This window comes from Lacerta agilis, chromosome 18 (genome assembly GCF_009819535.1).
Source record: "Lacerta agilis isolate rLacAgi1 chromosome 18, rLacAgi1.pri, whole genome shotgun sequence".
Taxonomy (NCBI): domain Eukaryota; kingdom Metazoa; phylum Chordata; class Lepidosauria; order Squamata; family Lacertidae; genus Lacerta; species Lacerta agilis.
This window is the reverse complement of record NC_046329.1, coordinates 7,099,607-7,118,579: the sequence shown is the minus strand read 5'-3', so window position 1 is coordinate 7,118,579 and position 18,973 is coordinate 7,099,607. Positions and strand designations below refer to the sequence as shown.

Genomic DNA, 18,973 nt, shown 5'->3' with positions numbered 1-18,973 from the left:
GTTGGAAGGGACCCTGAGGGTCATCTAGTCCAACCCCCTGCTATGCAGGAATATTCGGCTTTTCTTTACGGGTATTGAACCTGTAACCTGGTGTTTTCAACACCATGCTCTAACCAACTGAGCGATCCAGGCACAAGAGTACCTCAGTATGGAAAACTCAAAACGGGCACGTTTGAAAACCGAGCCACTTCTGGGTTTTCGACGTTTGAGTTTCAGAACGTTCGGCTACGAAGGCGTTCGGAAACCGAGGTACCACTGTATACCAAAAGCAATAATAATAATTATTCCCTGCCAATAATAATAATAATAATAATATTTATTATTTGTACCCCACCCATCTGGCTGGATTTCCCCAGCCACTCTGGGCGGCTTCCCCCCCCCCCCAAAACCAAATACATTAAAATATCACACATTAAAAGCTTCCCTAAACAGGGCTGCCTCCAGATGTCCTCTAAATGTCTGGTAGTTGTCTATCTCTTTGACATCTGATGGGAGGGCGTTCCGCAGGGAGGGCGCCACCACCGAGAAGGCCCTCTGCCTGGTTCCCTGTAGCTTTGCTTCTCGCAGGGAGGGAACCGCCAGAAGGCCCTTGGAGCTGGACCTCAGTGTCCGGGCTGAACAATGGGCTGAACGATGGTAGGAATTTGAAGCAACTCTGCTGCAGTTTAGCTGCACTTTTTGTGGGGGGGTGGGTGGGCTAAATGACCCTTGGGGGTCCCCTCCAACTCTACACTTCTGTGATTCTACACTGCATACGGTTTGTGGCGCTTGGGAGTCATTGCAACAGCACAGGGCCTTTGCAAGCCTTCCTGCTGCCAGCAAAACGAATCCCTTGGAATGTCTGCAGGCCAGTTTCTTTGAGGGAATGTGCGGTAGCTGGCAGAGAGATGTCAGTTTGGCTGGGAAGGCGACTCTCGCACCGGCCTCCAGCTCTGAGATTAGTTCCGAGCGTGGAACAAAGCTCCGTGGAACCTTTCCTCGGCTACCCTTTGGGGGTGGGGGGTGTCTGCAATTTCAGTGGGTTCTTTCTCCCAATGCACACGGCCCCCCCCCCCCGATCTGGACCCTTAAGCAAAGGTGTTCAGGGACTTGAATCCCCCACTTGGCAAATACCCCAGCAGGAATCCTAGAATGGTAAGATCCGGGAGGGACCACGGGGGTCATCTAGCCTGAATTGTCGTCACACCCACAGGTGAAGCCGTCCTCCACCGATGTCGTTTTCCGCACAGAGAGGCACGTCCCCAAGCTGGGCGTGATGCTCGTCGGCTGGGGCGGGAACAACGGCTCCACGGTGACAGCCGCCGTCTTAGCCAATCGGCTGGGCCTCTCCTGGATGACAAAGACGGGACGGAAGGCAAGTGAAACTGGGTGCCGCTATCGGGCTTTATGTGGGAACCAGTTCCTTGGCGCGAGGGCTAAAAACGGGAGCGAGGAATGTTCCGTGCCCGGCCAAGTCTGACTAGCATTTTGTAGCAACAAGTGTATTTTATCTCTTTTTTAAATGTGTGTCCATAATTGCTTTTATTTCTGCTGGTTTGTTGTTTCCTTCACTGCTGTTTTTCCTTTTTTGTTGTTGTTTTTGTCATTGTTTGTCTTGTTTACTCACCACTTGTCAATACTGCAGTGAGTCACTCTTGGAAATTTGTTTGAACTGCGATGCAAACATGTTTTCCCCCTTTTAATAATGTTTCTTTATATGGTTTATCATGCGCCTTCCATCGAAAGGGCCAGGTTGGTTTTGGGGTGAAAATGTTGGCACGAAATTTGACAATTCCTTGCCACTAATAAAAAGCAACATTCAGTCTCTGATCTGGGGGTGAGAATGTTGATTTCGGTCCGATCCATTCCCCCCACCCGCTTCTAATAAAAAGCAGGGTTCAGTCTCTGATTTCTCATCTGTTGCTGTTTTCAGTCTCAAGTAAATAATCCTTAACTTTTTTAAAAAAACAAACAAACAAACAGCTGCAGCTCCATGTTAGGACAACGTTAGACTACCCAAAATGTCGACCCCAAAAAAGTGCATTTCAACTGAGTTGAATTGGTCTGTCTAACCCAAACCTGGGGAACCTTTGATAGATATATAAATTTTTTATTTGCCTCAGCCACAGCAAAGGAATTAAATGCAATCAAATACAGATCTACCTGCAGTTGGCTGTACAAAATACATTCTGAGAACTTACTATACAAATGAAAGAGTTGATAACTGCCCTTGATCACAAATACAGCATATCAATGTGTGAGGCTTTCTTTACTAGCCGTTAAAACAGGTTGGGGAACCTTTGACTCTCCAGATGTTGCTGAACTACAAATCCCATCAGCCAGGGATGATGGGAGTTGTAGTTCAGCAACACCTGGAGGGCCAAAAGTTTCCCCGCACACCGATCAAGATCACCTCTGGGAAGATCGCAAGTGGGGCGTCAGAGGGACAGAGTCTCAAAGGTTACCAGATTTTTTTTCAATGAATCCACTTTTCAACTTCCTACTAAATAGATGGATTTTGTCAGGGGACTGATTTCTAAATCCGGGGGCTGTCCCCGGGAAACGGGGACGTCTGGTAACCATACCCAAGGGTCATAGTCCAACCCCCCTCACTGCAATGCAGGGATCTCCACCATTTTTATTTTTTTGCTCTCTGGCAACTACCATTCTAAGGTAGACTGCTGCTGAACAGGGAGCTCTACCTATTACCTAACTGATTTGTAAATCTGGGGACTGTCCCCGGGAATCGGGGACGTCTGGTAACCTTAGGATAGACCATCCCCACCTCTCTCTTTTTGGGGGATCTCTGGGATAGACTGCATCTGAACATGGAAGCTTGCTTAATAGTTGTGATGAGACGCCCATCCTCCAACCCCAGGCGCCCGCCAGATGTTTCGCCAGCAGCCGAGCATCCTTTGAAACCGGAGCAAACCTTTGCTGGGTACCGTCCCTGAATCTGGAAGGTTGCGGGCCGAAGCTGTGAGCCGAGATCTCGACGTTTCTAATAAGTCTCCGTCTTTCTTTTTCATAGCATGCCAACTATTACGGATCTCTTTTGCAAGCGTCCACCGTGTGTCTGGGCACCGGTCCGACTGGCGAAGTCTACATCCCTTTCCGGGATATTCTTCCAATGGTTCACCCCAATGATATCGTCTTTGACGGTAGGTGCTGGGTTGGATAAGGGGGTGGGAGTAGAGCTGGCACATGTCCGGAATCTCCCCGGACCTAGCTGGGATTTGGCCGTCGGAAATGGCGTCCGGGTGGAAATTGCCTAAAAGTTATTTACAGATAAATTGCAAGCAGATAAAATCACTGGCAGGATAATAACCTGCAGTTAAAAAGTAAAGGGACCCCTGACCATTAGGTCCAGTCACTGACGACTCTGAGGTTGTGGCACTCATCTCTAGCTTTATTGGCCAGCGTACAGCTTCCGGGTCATGTGGCCAGCATGGCAATGCCGCTTCTGGCGAACCAGAGCACCGCACGGAAACGCCGTTTACCTTCCCACCGGAGCAGTACCTATTTATCTACTCGCACTGGTGTGCTTTCGAACTGCTGGGTGGGCAGGAGCAGGGTCCGAGCAACGGGAGCTCACCCCGTCATTGCGGGGATTCGAACCGCCGACCTTCTGACCGGCAAGCCCTAGGCTCTGTGGTTTAACCCACAGCGCCACCCGTGTCCCCAACCTGCAGTTACGTAAGAGTATGTATTTAAAGAAGATAAATGAGTAAGTTAAGTTCATTTGGATATGCAGAATATATATATATATATATATATATATATATATATATATATATATATATATATATAGGACCCAGGGGCGCTGTGGGTTAAACCACAGAGCCTAGGGCTTGCCGATCAGAAGGTTGGCGGTTCGAATCCCCGCAATGACGGGGTGAGCTCCCGCTGCTCGGGTCCCAGCTCCTGCCCACCTAGCAGTTTGAAAGCACGTCAAAGTGCAAGTAGATAAATAGGTACCACTCCGGCGGGAAGGTAAACGGCGTTTCCGTGCGCTGCTCTGGTTCTCCAGAAGCGGCTTAGTCATGTTGGCCACATGACCCGGAAGCTGTCTGCGGACAAACACCGGCTCCCTCGGCCTATAGAACGAGATGAGCGCCGCAACCCCAGAGTCTGACACGACTGGACCTGATGGTCAGGGTCCCTTTATATATATATATATATATATATATATATATAGATATAGATATAGATATAGATAGATATTATATATATATGAACCGCAGAAAGAGGGGGAAGGAAGTCATGTTTGTAAATGTCACATTTATGCTGTAAACCACTTTGAGATTTTCTTAAAAAACATAAAGCGGTATAGAAATTTATAAAATAAAATAAACACGATTGTAAAATCAGTGACAGGTATAATATATACCTGAAAAGTATAAATAATTTAAAAAATAAAAATAAATGGCTTAAATGTCCAGATAGCAACCTCTGTCGGATGTGTAGTCTTTGGTGAATTTCCTTAAAAATAGCTATTCCCCCCCCTTTAAAATAGCTACTGATAAAGTTTGCTGACCCCTGCCTTAGATAGGCCTTTAAAAAACAAACGAACGCAGTATATTCACAGTGCTGCTGTGACCGTCTTGCCCTTTTCTCCCGTGCCAGGCTGGGACATCTCATCCCTGAATCTGGCCGACGCTATGCACCGGGCGCAAGTCCTCGACTGGGCGCTTCAGGAGCAGTTGCGCCCCCACATGGAGGGCATGAAGCCAAGGCCCTCCATCTACATACCCAAGTTCATCGCGGAGAACCAGGAGGAGAGAGCAGACAACGTCCTGGCGGGAACCATAGCGCAGCAGGTGGGCGCTTGGGACCAGCGGGTGCGGGGTTCCCAGCTGCTGGCATTGCCCCTCGTGACGGGCTGGATCCAGACCTCCTGGGCTGTTCCTGTGCGCAGGATAGCTCTGCAAAGCTCGGGTTTATTACTGCGTCCCGGGTTCGGTTCCCGGTAACGTCTCCTGGTAGGCCTGGGAGAGAAACGCTGCCAGTCCGTGTTTCCCAAACATTCTCTGTTCCGATTTTAAACCAGTCGTTTATTCGGAAGCTTGGAAGACTCCGCATTGTCTTAGTTTCGAAGGGAAGAACCGCAGCTCAGCTGTTCGACATCCCAGAATGCTCCTGGGAAGGACTCCCTTGTCAGAAACCCTGGATAGCTGCTGTCGGTCAGTGTAGACAATACTGGCCTATGTGGACCAATGGTCTCTGGCGGGCATTTCTTCCTATATTCCTACTCAAAATGGCCCCTTTTATTCAAATCCACGAGAACTGCGATCATAGGTTTTTTTTTCTTAAAGGAATTGTCCCCTAGGGCAGGAATGGATCACCTGCTCTGCATGTGATCTCTGCAGGTTCAGTAGTACCGCTGGATCCCTCCCCTTGCCTGAAATCCTGGCGGGTTGCCGCTGCCCGCCAGTGTGGACAGCACTAAGCTAGATGGACTCAGCTGGATCCTCAAGGCATCCCAGGGGCTCTCGTTCGTCATTTTGGGTTGGGAAACGACATTTGTAACATACCTGGTCGATCTCTCCTCCCCTCCGCTTAGATGGCCCAGATCCGACAAGACATCCGGGACTTCAAGAATTCCAGCGGGGTAGACAAAGTGGTTGTGCTCTGGACGGCAAACACGGAGTGCTTTTCCGACGCCCAGCCCGGTGTGAACGACACAGCCGACAACATACTCCAAGCCATCGAGGCAAGTTGCCCAAACACCACCTCCTTTTATCTGCAATGCCTCTTTCCTCGACCCTTCTATTTTTATTTTTATTTTTGCTTTATCATTTTTATTGGTTTTACAAACATACAGTATATTACACATATTATTACTTCATATCCAATCTAATACTTTTTTGGCTTTTCCCTCAATCCTTCCTTCCGGTTTCAAAAATTATTTCTCTTTTTTGTTTTGTTTTTATACTTCTTAAGTCTATCATTGCTTTACTATTCATATTTAACATCATTTTTACTTAATTTCACTTTACAACAATATTTCTTCTGTAACTGCAAAGCCTCTTGTAGTCCTATTAACGTATTTAATTGAGTTTTTTTTTCCTTTCAGATAATTTGTAAATTCAGTCCAGTCTCTTATGAATTTTTGGTTTCGCTGTTCGCGAAGTCTTCCTGTCATTTTTAACTCTGCGTACTCTGTTAATTTCATTATCCATTCCTCTTTTGTCGGTAGTAGATCTTGTTTTCCATTTTTGTGCCACTAGGATTCTGGCTGCCGTCACTGCATACTGAAATTTTTTTAGATCTTCTTTTTTAATTTCTGTACCTGTAATGCCTAATAAAAAACGCCTCTGGCTTTTTTGGCAAAATTATACTTTTAACATTTTTCTCAATTCGTTATATATCTCATCCCAAAACAATTTTACCTTTTTTACACTCCCACCACATATGGTGGAAAGAACCAATGTTTTCTTTGCATTTCCAACCTTTGTGCATTTTTGCCAATTTAACTGGTGTAATATACCACCTCTATTTTAAAGGTTGGTTGGTTGGTTGTTAAATGAATTGCAGGGTCGTTTGCTGCGAAGCGAGTTCAAACTTCCCCTGGCTCCCAAACTTTCCCTGGCTCCCAAGCAAGCAAAGGGGCCATGGGAAAGGCAAAGGGGTCCCTGGGAAACTGCAGAACTGCAAAGGAGATGGCGGCAATTTTTTGGACGCCGTTTCTCCAGAATGTGTTGGGGTGGGGACATACCTGTGGCCCTCCAGGGCCTTGCAGGACCCAGGCTTCCACAGTTGTTGCCATCGTCATCTCTGACGGGGGGCTGACGCGAGTGCGAGTCCTCAGCGCTCTAGATATTGTCATACCCCAAATCCCACCATCCCTGAGCATGGAAGGTGCCGGCTCCTGGGAGTCCCAACAGTAACTGCCAGGGCCACAGGCTTTCTTGGGATGTAAGGGGACGTGGGTGGCGCTGTGGGTTAAACCGCAGAGCCTAGGGCTTGCCGATCAGAAGGTCGGCGGTTCGAATCATCTACCCCAACCCCCTGCAGTGCAGTAGTCTTTTTTGCTGAACGCAGGGCTCGAACCCACGACCCTGACATAAAGAGTCTCGCGCTCTACCGACTGAGCTATCCTGGAATCCTTTGCAGGAAGCAGGGAATGGGGCACCATCGTTCAGGGATTACTCCTAGATCTGCGTAGTTGGAAAGGGTTCCTGGGAGGGGGGGGGGTCATCTCGACCAACCCCCTGCAATACAGGAATTTTTTTGCCCAATGTGGGACTCGAACCCATAACCCTGAGATTGAGAGTGAGGGATCTTGCTGGCTGCTGAGAGTTGGAATCTAGATGCGCCCCCCCAGTGAGTTTTTGTGGTTGGGGGGGGGTGCCTGGGTGGGAGAGGTTGCCCCCCCCAAGAAATCTTCTGCCTTGCTGCCCATCAAACCACCCCTTTTCTCTTGCTTTTTTGGGGATCCAGTGCGGCCTGGACGTTTCCCCCTCCACCCTCTTTGCCGTCGCCAGCATCTTAGAGGGCTGCAGCTACATCAACGGCTCCCCCCAGAACACCTTCCTCCCGGGGGTCGTCCAACTGGCGGTCCAACGCCGCGTCTTCATCGCCGGCGATGACTTCAAGTCCGGTCAGACGAAGATCAAGTCGGTCCTTGTGGATTTCCTCATCAGCTCTGGGATTAAGGTGAGCCGCTTAACCAAATGGGTCATTTGTTGTTGTTCAGCCGTTCAGTCGTGTCCGCCTCTTCGTGACCCCATGGACCAGAGCACGCCAGGCACCCCTATCCTCCACTGCCTCCCGCAGTTTGGCCAAACTCATGTTGGCAGCTTCGAGAACGCTGTCCAACCATCTCATCCTCTGTCGTCCCCTTCTCCTTGTGCCCTCCATCTTTCCCAACATCAGGGTCTTTTCCAGGGAGTCTTCTCTTCTCATGAGGTGGCCAATGTACTGGAGCCTCAACTTCAGGATCTGTCCTTCCAGTGAGTACTCAGGGCTGATTTCTTTAAGAATGGATAGGTTTGATCTTCTTGCAGTCCATGGGACTCTCAAGAGTCTCCTCCAGCACCAGAATTCAAAAGCATCAATTCTTCGGCGATCAGCCTTCTTTGTGGTCCAGCTCTCACTTCCATACATCACTACTGGGAAAACCATAGCTTTAACTATATGGACCTTTGTCGGCAAGGTGATGTCTCTGGTTTTTAAGATGCTGTCTAGGTTTGTCATTGCTTTCCTCCCAAGAAGCAGGCGTCTTCTAATTTCATGAGCACTGTCACCATCTGCAGTGATCGTGGAGCCCAAGAAAGTAAAATCTCTCACTGCCTCCATTTCTTCCCCTTCTATTTGCCAGGAGGTGATGGGACCAGTGGCCATGATCTTAGGATTTTTTTTGATGTTGAGCTTCAGACCATATTTTGCGCTCTCCTCTTTCACCCTCATTAAAAGGTTCTTTAATTCCTCCTCACTTTCTGCCAACAGGGTTGTGTCATCAGCATATCTGAGGCTGTTGATATTTCTTCCGGCAATCTTAATTCCGGCATTTCCGGGTACTCAGGAAACCTAAAAACCATCCCTTTCTCCACCCGCTATTGCCTCTGGACCTGGCATGGCACCCCCAGAAAGTTACTCAATATACAGTATAACAAACCTTTGGCTATCACAGCTCAGAACATCCGTCAACCTCGACTAATGGTTTTCTAACTTTCTTTCTGATTATGTGTTTTATTTTAAAAAGCTATTGCTATAAAATCCAAATCCTAAATAAACTCATTCTTAGTCCTTTTTTCACAATAATTCACATAGTTCTCCTTAAAAAAACTTCTAGCAACCCTACAAGCGATGCCAATTACAGTTGTCTTTCAAATACGTCATAAAATTTCTTCCAGTCTTTCAGGAAAGTCTGGTCCTGCTGGGTCCAAATTTCCCGTTAGTTTCGCCAACTCGTCATAGTCCCATCACTTTCATCTGCCACTCTTCTTTTGTTCATAATTATTCCTCCTTCAATCGCTGGGCTAATAGTATTCTCGCTGCAGTTGTCACATATAAAAACAATTTTTTTTATCATGCTTGCAAATCTCTGTAGCTACTATAACAAGTAAAAGGGCTTCTGTTTTTGTGTTGTTGTTGTTTTTTGCAAATGTTTATTTCAACATTTTTAAAATCACATTATAAATCAGTCCATTACTTTCTTGCATTCCCACCACATACCTTCTTTTTCCTTACATTTCCAGCATTTGTTATTTGTTTTGTACATTTTAGCTAATTTCACTGGTGTTATATACGGTCTGTACATCATTCTCACTATGTTTTCCTTTAAAGCACTGCAGGCAGTGAAATTTATTACCTCTTTCTATCATTTTTCCCAGTCTCCTAATTGCATATTATATATTTAGCCCAGTGTATCAACCCAGAAGTGAATCCTGATACAGAAATGAGAGCAGTAGGGAGATCTGTCCACAGGAGTCTCTGCTAGCTTGACCCTTGGGGCAGCCAAACCGGCTCAACTTGTTCCAAACCATCCATAAACCGCCTCTTGAACCAAGAGAAGGCAGCTGTTTGCTGTGTATTTTCCTACTTCTACGCTTTGCTATTTACTTAAGGTGTTCCTTGAGGTCTAGCGGCTTTGTGCGATTTTAAAGAATGGTAATAATTTTATCGTTTAAATGCCACCCATCGGACTGCCCTAGCCACTCTGGGCAGATGCCAGCAAAATATTAAAAACGTGATAAAACATCAAATATTAAAAACTTCCCAGAACAATAAAAAATTACAAAATTCCTTCCAGTAGCACCTTAGAGACCAATTAAGTTTGTTATTGGTATTTTAATTATAGGCACACCAGGTACCTGAATTGTGAAGTGCAAAGAGGTCTATGAGCACTTAGTGATTGGGGGGGGGGGAATTCCATGAATAATAATAATAATAATAATAATAATAATAATAATAATAATAATAAAAATAAATTTATTATTTGTACCCCGCCCATCTGGCTGGGTCTCCCCAGCCACTCTGGACGGCCTCCGACAAATATTAAAATACATTGGCATCTCAGAACTTTACATGCATTCCCTAAACAGGGCTGCCTTCAGATGTCTTCTAAAAGTCAGATAGCTGCTTATTTCCTTGACATCTGATGGGAGGGCGCCACCACCGAGAAGGCCCTCTGCCTGCTTCCCTGCAACCTCACTTCTCGCAGGGAGGGAACCGCCAGAAGGCCCTCGGAGCTGGACCTCAGTGTCCGGGCAGAACGATGGGGGTGGAGACGCTCCTTCAGGGATACAGGGCCGTTTAGGGCTTTAAAGGTCAGCACCAACACTTTGAATCGTGATCGGAAAAGTCCCGGGAGCCAGTGAAGTTCCTTTAGGACCGGTGCTATATGGTCCCAGTCACCAGTCTGGATTAGCTGCTGTTTCCGAGTCGCCTTCAAAGTGAGCCCCATGTGGAGCGCATGGCAGTAGTCCAAGCGAGAGATAACCAGAGCATGGGCCGCTGTGGCGAGGCCATGCGCAGGCAGGGACGGTCTCCGATGGAGCTGGTGGACAGCCGCCCCGGACGCAGAATTGTCCTGCGCCTCCACGGACAGCTGTGAGTCCAAAATGACCCCCAGGCTGCACACCTGGTCCTTCAGGGGCACGGTTACCCCGTTTGGGACCTGGGAATCCCCCGTGCCAATCCTCTCATCGTCGCCCCCCTCTCTCTCCCGCCGGTTCCAGCCCGTCTCCATCGTCAGCTACAACCACCTTGGCAACAACGACGGGAAGAATCTCTCTGCGCCTGCCCAGTTTCGCTCCAAGGAGATCTCAAAGAGCAATGTCGTGGACGACATGGTACAGTCGAATCCCATCCTCTATGGGCCCGGGGAGCGCCCAGACCATTGTGTGAGTAGGGGCGGAGGGCGGGCGACGTTTGGCATGTGTCTTCCTGCACCAGGCTGCCAGGAAAAGGATTGTTTTCCCGGTTTCCTCACCAGCCCCATTCCCCTCCTCTCCCCGGACAGGTGGTGATCAAATATGTCCCCTACGTCGGCGACAGCAAGCGAGCTATGGACGAATACACCTCCGAGATTGCCATGGGCGGATCGAGCACCATAGTCATTCACAACGTCTGCGAGGTGCGTGAGGAGTTGCGCCGGGAGCGGATGAGGAAGTGGGGAGAGTTGTTCCTCACCCGCCCCAAAGTCCCTGTTTGGAGAAAGAGAGCTAGAAAATGAGCGGCTAAGGTTCGCAGGCTACGAAGGACTCGCTCGCCAATTTTCTTGGCCGCTGCACGAATTTATTACAGCCAGGAAGCGGGAAAGGGCAAGCAGAATATCAAATGGAGGAACGGGGTATATATAGAGGTGTGGGGTATAGCTATTAACGATAAATTAACACGTGCCGTTAAGGTAAGGCGGGGAGTAGGCAGGAGAAATGATTTTTGAGGAGATGGGGAAGGTGTTTGTAGAATTCGTACTGTTAAAACGGAAAGGGGCCTGACCATCGCAAGAGGTGTTGACATTTTGGGAGGTTGGATACTTACAATAGAATGGTCTCTGTGGTGCGGTACGCATTTTTATTCTTATTTATTTATGATTGTTTGTCAAAATAATAAAATATTTTTGGGGGGGAGGGAGAGAAAAAATGAGTGGCTATTTCCGAGCTGGGGATACAGGTGCGAATTATTGTGGAACAAAAAGGCAAACCCTGCTGCTCCCGTCTCTGCAGGATTCCTTACTGGCCAGCCCTATCATATTGGATTTGGTGATCCTGGCTGAGCTCTGTGAACGGATCCGAGTGACTGTCGATGGCGACTCGGAGCCTGAGCCGCTCCACAGCGTCTTGTCCCTCCTGAGTTTCCTCTGCAAGGCTCCCCTCGTCCCCGAAGGAGCGCCGGTGGTCAACGCTTTCTTCCGCCAACGGTCCGCCATCGAGAACCTGTTCAGGTAACCGCAGGCGCCGCCGCCCCCTTTTGGAAACTGTGTCGTAGCCGGCCTTGGTCCTCCTCCCGAGGAGACCCACGGAAATGAGCAGGTGTAACTAACTTGGAGGGACGTGGGTGACGCTGTGGTCTAAACCACTGAGCCTAGGGCTTGCCGATCGGAAGGTTGGCGGTTCGAAGGCCCGCAATGACGGGGTGAGCTCCCGTTTCTCGGTCCCAGCTCCTGCCCACCTAGCAGTTTGAAAGCACACCAGAGTCAAGTAGATAAATACCGTATTTTTCGCTCCATAGGGCGCACCGGACCATAGGGTGCACCTTGTTTTTAGAGGAGGAAACAAGAAAAAAAATATTTTTCTGGTTTTCCTCTAGAAGCCGTTTTTTTGAGGATCAGCTAAAAGTTTTGCAGCTTTTTTTTGCAAAAGGAAAAGCCCTGTTTTTTGAGGATCAGCTAAAAGTTTTGCAGCTTTTTTGCAAAGGGAAAAACCCTGTTTTTTTGAGGATCAGCTAAAAGTAAAGCTCCTTTTGCAAAGAGGGGAAAGCAAAGAGGAAAAGCCCCCTTTCAACACCCCCTTTTCTCTTTGTAAAATAAAAAGCATGATCCTCTTTTGGCCCCTGGGCAATTCAGCTCCAGCGACCACCATTCACTCCATAAGACGCACAGATATTTCCCCTTACTTTTTAGGAGGAAAAAGGTGTCTTATGGAGCGAAAAATACAGTAGGTACCGCTCCGGTGGGAAGGTAAACGGCGTTTCCATGCGCTGCTCTGGTTCTCCAGAAGCGGCTTAGTCATGTTGGCCACATGACCCGGAAGCTGTCTGCGGACAAACGCCGGCTCCCTTGGCCTATAGAGCGAGATGAGCACCGCAACCCCAGAGTCGGACACGACTGGACCTAACGGTCAGGGGTCCCTTTACCTTTAACTAACTTGGATCCGTTCATTTTCAGGGGGTTTGCTCTGAGCGAGACACGGTTTGGTTTAACATATCGGGACGTGGCTTTAAGTAACCATAGCAAGCTAAGCTTATCTTCCTATATAAATATAAATGTAAGCCTGTCGTCGTGCTGCAGTTTGCGTCGCTGCCAATGGAAGTGTGTGCATTTTTGCACATAAACACACACACACACATATATATATATACTGCGGACCAGTATATGGACCATGGTCCGTATTTGCCCCCTCCCAAAAAAGTTTCGTTGTGTTTGAAAGCACACACACGCAATTTGCCGTTTTAAAATCCTTTTCTAGCTTTAAACGTATTATTACTGACCTCTCCTTTGAGACCTCCATTGTGAAGCCATATATATATATATATACTATTTTATTATTACTATTATTATTATTATTATTATTATTATTATTATTATTATTTATTTATTACAGTGGTGCCCCGCTAGACGAAAATAATTCGTTCTATGAATTTTTTCATCTAGCGAAGCGGCAATGACAGCCGCGCTCCGCTAAACGGAAAAAAAAAGACGAAAATTTTTCGTCTTGCGAAGCAGCCCCATAGACTTTTCCGTCTTGCGGGGCAGCTTCCGCTAGACGAATGCCGTTCGTCTAGTGAGTTTTTCGTCTAGCGAGGCATTCGTCTAGCGGGGCACCACTGTATTATTATTATTATTATTTATTAGCTTGAAAAACAAATATACAGGGCCACCCAGGCCTAAGAGTCCACATCATTGAGGCAGTGCTGACAGAATAGCCCATACTGAGCTTCTATAGATAGACCAGAGGCCCAGTTTTCAGTATCACAAAGGCCTCATAATTCCTTTTCCCTCCTTCCAAACACATATTCCGGGGGGCTTAACCCCCAAACCCTTTGGGTGTGTCTTGAGGCGGATCCAGACTTCAGGTTATTCCAGGTGCAAACCAGCTCCAAATCTGGACCTTTATAAAATAAACAAACCTCTCAAATATTATATTTTATGTGCCCACCCATCTGACAGGGTTTCCCCCAAGCCACTCTGGGCGGCTGCCGACAAAATTCTGAAAACACAACAGAACATCAAACGTTTTAAAAAATAAAAACTTCCCTGGAAAGGGCTGCCCGTTTTGGCAATGCTCTGGTAGCCATGGAAACCTCCTCCCTGTATCTTTTAACACCCCCCCCCTTTTAAGGGATGATTTGCACCAGTAACCATGGCAACCCTGGCCTCATTGATTGGGGTCTCCATGGTAACCCTGTGTGTTTCTCCCCATGGGGTGTGGTGGAGTTTCTACCATTCTTCCCTCCCTCCCCTCTTTCGAGACAGACGGATGCCAAACACAGAAAAATAGGGTTTGAGCCTGACGCTAGGGAGCTGCTGCCGACAGTTAGGTTAAGGCAATATTGAACTGTATGGTTTGCTGGTCTGCAGTGTCCAATTTAAACAAGTTACAGGTAGGTAGCCGTGTTGGTCTGCCATAGTCAAAACAAAATAAAATTAAAAAATTCCTTCCAGTAGCACCTTAGAGACCAACCAAGTTTGTTCTTGGTATGAGCTTTCGTGTGCATGCACACTTCTTCAGATACCCTTCAGATAAACTATGGCAAGTTCTTAAAGAAATGGGAGTGCCTGATCACCTCATCCGTCTCCTGAGAAATCTCTATGTGGGACAAGAAGCTACAGTTAGAACTGGATAGGGAACAACTGATTGGTTCAAAATTGGGAAAGGAGTACGACAAGGCTGTATATTGTCTCCCTGCTTATTTAACTTATATGCAGAATTCATCATGCGAAAGGCTGGGCTGGGTGAATCCCAAACCGGAATTAAGATTGCCGGAAAAAAAATATCAACAACCTCAGATATGCTGATGATACAACCTTGATGGCAGAAAGTGAGGAGGAATTAAAGAACCTTTTAATGAGGGTGGAAGATGGAGGGCACAAGGAGAAGGGGACGACAGAGGATGAGATAGTTGGACAGTGTTCTCGAAGCTACTAACCTGAGTTTGGCCAAACTATGAGAGGCAGTGAAGGATAGGGGTGCCTGGCGTGCTCTGGTCCATGGGGTCATGAAGAGTCGGACACGACTGAACAACAACAACAAATTCTTTATCTCCTTGACATCTGCTGGGTGGGCGTTCCACAGGGAGGGCGCCACCACTGAGAAGCCCCTCTACCTGGTTCCCTGCAACCTCACTTCTCGCAGGGAGGGAACTGCCAGAAGACCCTCAGCGCTGGACCTCAGTGTCAGGCTGGACGATGGGGTTGGAGACGCTCCTTCAGGTATAGTTATACAAGCCCAGGTTGCTGAGACAGAAGGGCAAAAATACTGGGAAATGTGGGTTAGGGAGAGCAAATCTTGGTTTGAAGGAGCGTCTCCACCCCCATCGTTCAGCCCGGACACTGTGGTCCAGCTCTGAGGGTCTTCTGGCGGTTCCCTCCCTGCGAGGAGTGAGGTTGCAGGGAACCAGGTAGAGGGCCTTCTCGGTGGTGGCGCCCTCCCTGTGGAACGCCCTCCCATCAGATGTCAAGGAGATAAAGAATTACACAAGTTTATCGGAAGTGTATCTGAAGAAGTGCGGATGCACACGGAAGCTCATACCAAGAACAAACTTAGTTGGTCTCTTAAGGTGCTACTGGAAGGAATTTTTTATTTTGTTTTGTTTCGATTTAAACAAGTGCTTCTTCATTCAGCAGCAGGAGGACTGGAATCTCAGCCTATTTTAAAGGACCGTAGCGCACCGGCAGGACACCTGCTTTGTGTGTAGAAGGTCCTAGGCTCCCTGGAGAGCCAATGCTGCCAGTCCGTGCTGGCAGTACTCATGGTCAGCTCACTATAAAGGCAGCACCTTGCGTTCCCTATCCGAATCAGCCATGAGGACTAGAAACTCACCTTGTTTTTAGGAATACAGTGCTGCCTTGGTTCTCAAACAACTTGGAACCCAAACACTGCAAACCCGGTTTGCGAACTTTTCTTGGAAGCCGAACGCGCTCTGTTTTGAGTGTTACGCTTCCGATTTGAGTGTTAACGCTGAGGACTGTCTGTTTTTGCAATTTATTTTGCCTTTTTGTGGCTTGTTTTTGTGACTGTGTGCAACCCAGTTCAGCTACCGATGGATTGTGTGACTGCAGTACATAGTTTATTGCTTTCATTTTATGGATCAGCAGTCTCGTTAGATAGCAAAATTCATGTTAAATTGCTGGTTTTAGGGGTTGTTTTTAAAAGTCCGGAACGGATTAATCCGCTTTGCATTGCTTTCTACGGGAAAGCGCGCCTTGGTTTTGGAACGCTTTGATTTTGGAACGGACTTCCAGAACGGATTAAGTTTGAGAACCCAAGGTACTACTGTAAATGAGTTCAGGATTAGGGGGATACACCTTTCATTTATCTCTCCTTGCACAGAAGATGCTCTCTGAGTGCATAACTCAGGTTTTTCTCGCCCTGCAGAGCCTGCGTGGGCCTCCCCCCACAGAACCACATGCAGTTGGAGCACAAGACCCAGAGGAAGTGGTCCTGCGCCAAGCAGGCCCCCCTGACGCTTGCACCCCCAGCAGCTTGGCCGGCCGCCCCCAAGAAGGCCGCCCCCCACCTGAACGGATTTGTGCGGTCAGCAGAGAGCAACGGGCACCACCCTCCCGGAAGCCACCTCCTCGGTTTGCAAAACTAGGCTTGCGCAACGAATCATGGCGTGGTTTGTTTTCTTTTTTGGGGGGTGGGGGGGGGAGAGTGGGAACGCTATTTCTCTTTCCAACGAAACTTAATTCAGAAGCCGCGGGCGTTTCAAGATGTATTGATTTTTAGTTCGAAACAATAAACACATAGCTAAGAGTTGTTCCGGTGATTTTGCATTTTTTTCCTTCTCCTTAAGAAATATTTTAATGGGGAAGCGCACGCAGGTTTTACACTTTTCTATGCCAACATCGCGTATTTTCATTTTAAGGTTTTTAAATTAGAATTGTCGTTTTTTCCATTTAATTGACCCATATACATTCAGAACGCTTAATCTTGCATGAAGTTTTATCTTTTTTCTTTCTGAAGGTTAGTTCCATCTTTTGTTTACTTTTTATTTCACAAAATTTATGCGCTGCTTGTTTGTAAAGAAAACCTCAAAGCGGTTTACACATTTTAATTCCACTTCCAAGGTATTGTTGGAAAACCAGGACCAACCTTGTCCCCTTCTTCCTGATAAGATAACAGTCCAGGTGTTGCAAAATCTTCTATAATCTTTAACAGGGAATTTAAGTTCAACCCCCCCCCCCATTTTTAAAGCTATGTGCGGAATTTTTTCTGTTAAGGGTTTGCTGGAAATTTGCAACACCCTCTTCAACCCCCCCCCCCAACCCCACCCTTGCCAAATTGGCTGTTTGAAATGAATGGAGGGTAGAAATTGCTCAGCTCGTGGGTCAGAGCCCCTGCTTGGAATGCAGAAGGTTGCAAGGTTCGTCCCCGCGTGAGGTCGCAAGACAGCGTGGTTGACACGGAGCACATGAGCTCTTTATTTGCATTCATGAGGACTGGAGCCTTAGCTTATTTTTTTAAGCGGAGGGCAATAGTTCAGTGGCAGAGGCTGGAGTTCTGTAGCTCAGCAGTTAAGAGCAGCTGCTTGGCCTGCAGAATGTCCCTGGTTCAATCCCCAATGGCACCTTCGGCTAGGGGAGCGGCTCCTGTCTGAGAGCCCAAGAGAGGGGCTGCTGCCGGCCAGAACAGTTGGACTGGGTGCAAGGCAGCTCCCCGAGTTTAAACCTGCATTTTGCATGGGGTCATGAGGACTAGCACCTTGGTTGTGTCTTTACGGTAGGGGTGATAGCTGACCGGTGCTTCACGTGCCCTGCCTGTGTAAGGATGTGGAATTGCAGAGTTGGCGCCCCAAACACCATCCAGTCCAACCCCCTGCAAATGCAGGAATACGCAGCTGCCCTCGCAAACAAGACTGAACTGCACGGACTCGGTATATGCGAAAGGTAGCTTCTTGTAGCCTCTCTTCCCCATGTAGCAAGCATTGCCGAGGCCGCAGCCGTCTGGGTCTCGGATCGCAGGCGGAGAATCTGTCAGGGGAAGCTTTTCCCCTGGCGTGCTTGTGGCAGGTGACGAAAAGAAGCTGCACCTGTTGAAGTAGCGGGCTGCTACAAAGCTAAACGTAAAGGGGTGAGTAGAATCCTAGAGTTGGAAGAGACCCCAAGGGCCATCCAGTCCAACCCCCTGCCAAGCAGGAAACACCATCAAAGCATTCCTGACAGGTGGCTGTCAAGCCTCCGCTTCAAGACCTCCAAAGGAGGAGACTCCACCACACTCCTTGGCAGCAAATCCCACTGCCAAACAGCTCTCACTGTCAGGAAGTTCTTCCTAATGTTTAGGTGGAATCTTCTTTCTTGTAGTTTGAATCCATTGCCCCGTGTCCGCTTCTCTGGAGCAGCAGAAAACAACCTTTCTCCCTCCTCTAGATGACATCCTTTTATATATTTGAACATGGCTATCCTATCACCCCTTAACCTTCTCTTCTCCGGGCTAAACATACCCAGCTCCCTAAGCTGTTCCTCCTAAGGCATCGTTTCCAGGCCTTTGACCATTTTGGTTGCCCTCCTCTGGACACGTTCCAGCTTGTCAGTATCCTTCTTGAACTGTGGTGCCCAGAACTGGACACAGTATTCCAGGTGAGGTCTGACCAGAGCGGAATACAGTGGTACTGTTACTTCCCTTGATCTAGACGCTATACTCCTATTGATGCAGCCCAGAATTGCATTGGCTTTTTTTAGCCCTCTAGGAGCAGGATTGCGGGGGCTGTCTGCATGTATGTGAGCACCCAGGGATATTGGGTGTGGGGAATCTTGAGGTGTGCTGTTGGGGGACGGGAATCCCCAGTCAGACCCCCCAAAATGTACCTAAATGAAACATCAATCTTGTGTCGCAAGGGGGGTGGACTAGATGACCCCTGGTGTTCCCTTCCCAACTCGTACCATTTTGGATTCTGAGCTACTAGGAGTTTCTGTTCTAACCAGGGGGGGGGGGGAGAGTGTCTTAGCATCACAGAATCGCAGAGCTTGAAGGAAGGGCCAACTAGAAAAAGACCGCGCTGTAGACTCTTGCTGGCGAAAAGAACACACACAATCCCCCACCCCATTCTGTATTTTTCTTTAAAAAAAATCCAAGTTAACATTTATTGATGCAAGGTTTTCTAT

General features: G+C 47.9%; 1 protein-coding gene across 1 annotated transcript in view; it reads left to right on the top strand.

Moving 5' to 3' along the window:
• Positions 1–16,497, top strand: part of ISYNA1 (inositol-3-phosphate synthase 1) — an 18,905-nt gene extending 2,408 nt beyond the window's left edge. The window contains exons 3-11 of the mRNA XM_033136762.1: positions 1,193–1,354; positions 3,011–3,140; positions 4,606–4,799; positions 5,543–5,692; positions 7,423–7,638; positions 10,665–10,829; positions 10,949–11,062; positions 11,655–11,872; positions 16,245–16,497. Of these exons, the coding sequence (XP_032992653.1) occupies positions 1,193–1,354; positions 3,011–3,140; positions 4,606–4,799; positions 5,543–5,692; positions 7,423–7,638; positions 10,665–10,829; positions 10,949–11,062; positions 11,655–11,872; positions 16,245–16,464 (1,569 nt within the window). The 3' untranslated portion in view covers positions 16,465–16,497. The remainder of the gene's footprint in view (positions 1–1,192; positions 1,355–3,010; positions 3,141–4,605; positions 4,800–5,542; positions 5,693–7,422; positions 7,639–10,664; positions 10,830–10,948; positions 11,063–11,654; positions 11,873–16,244) is intronic.
• The last annotated feature ends 2,476 nt before the right edge of the window (positions 16,498–18,973 follow it).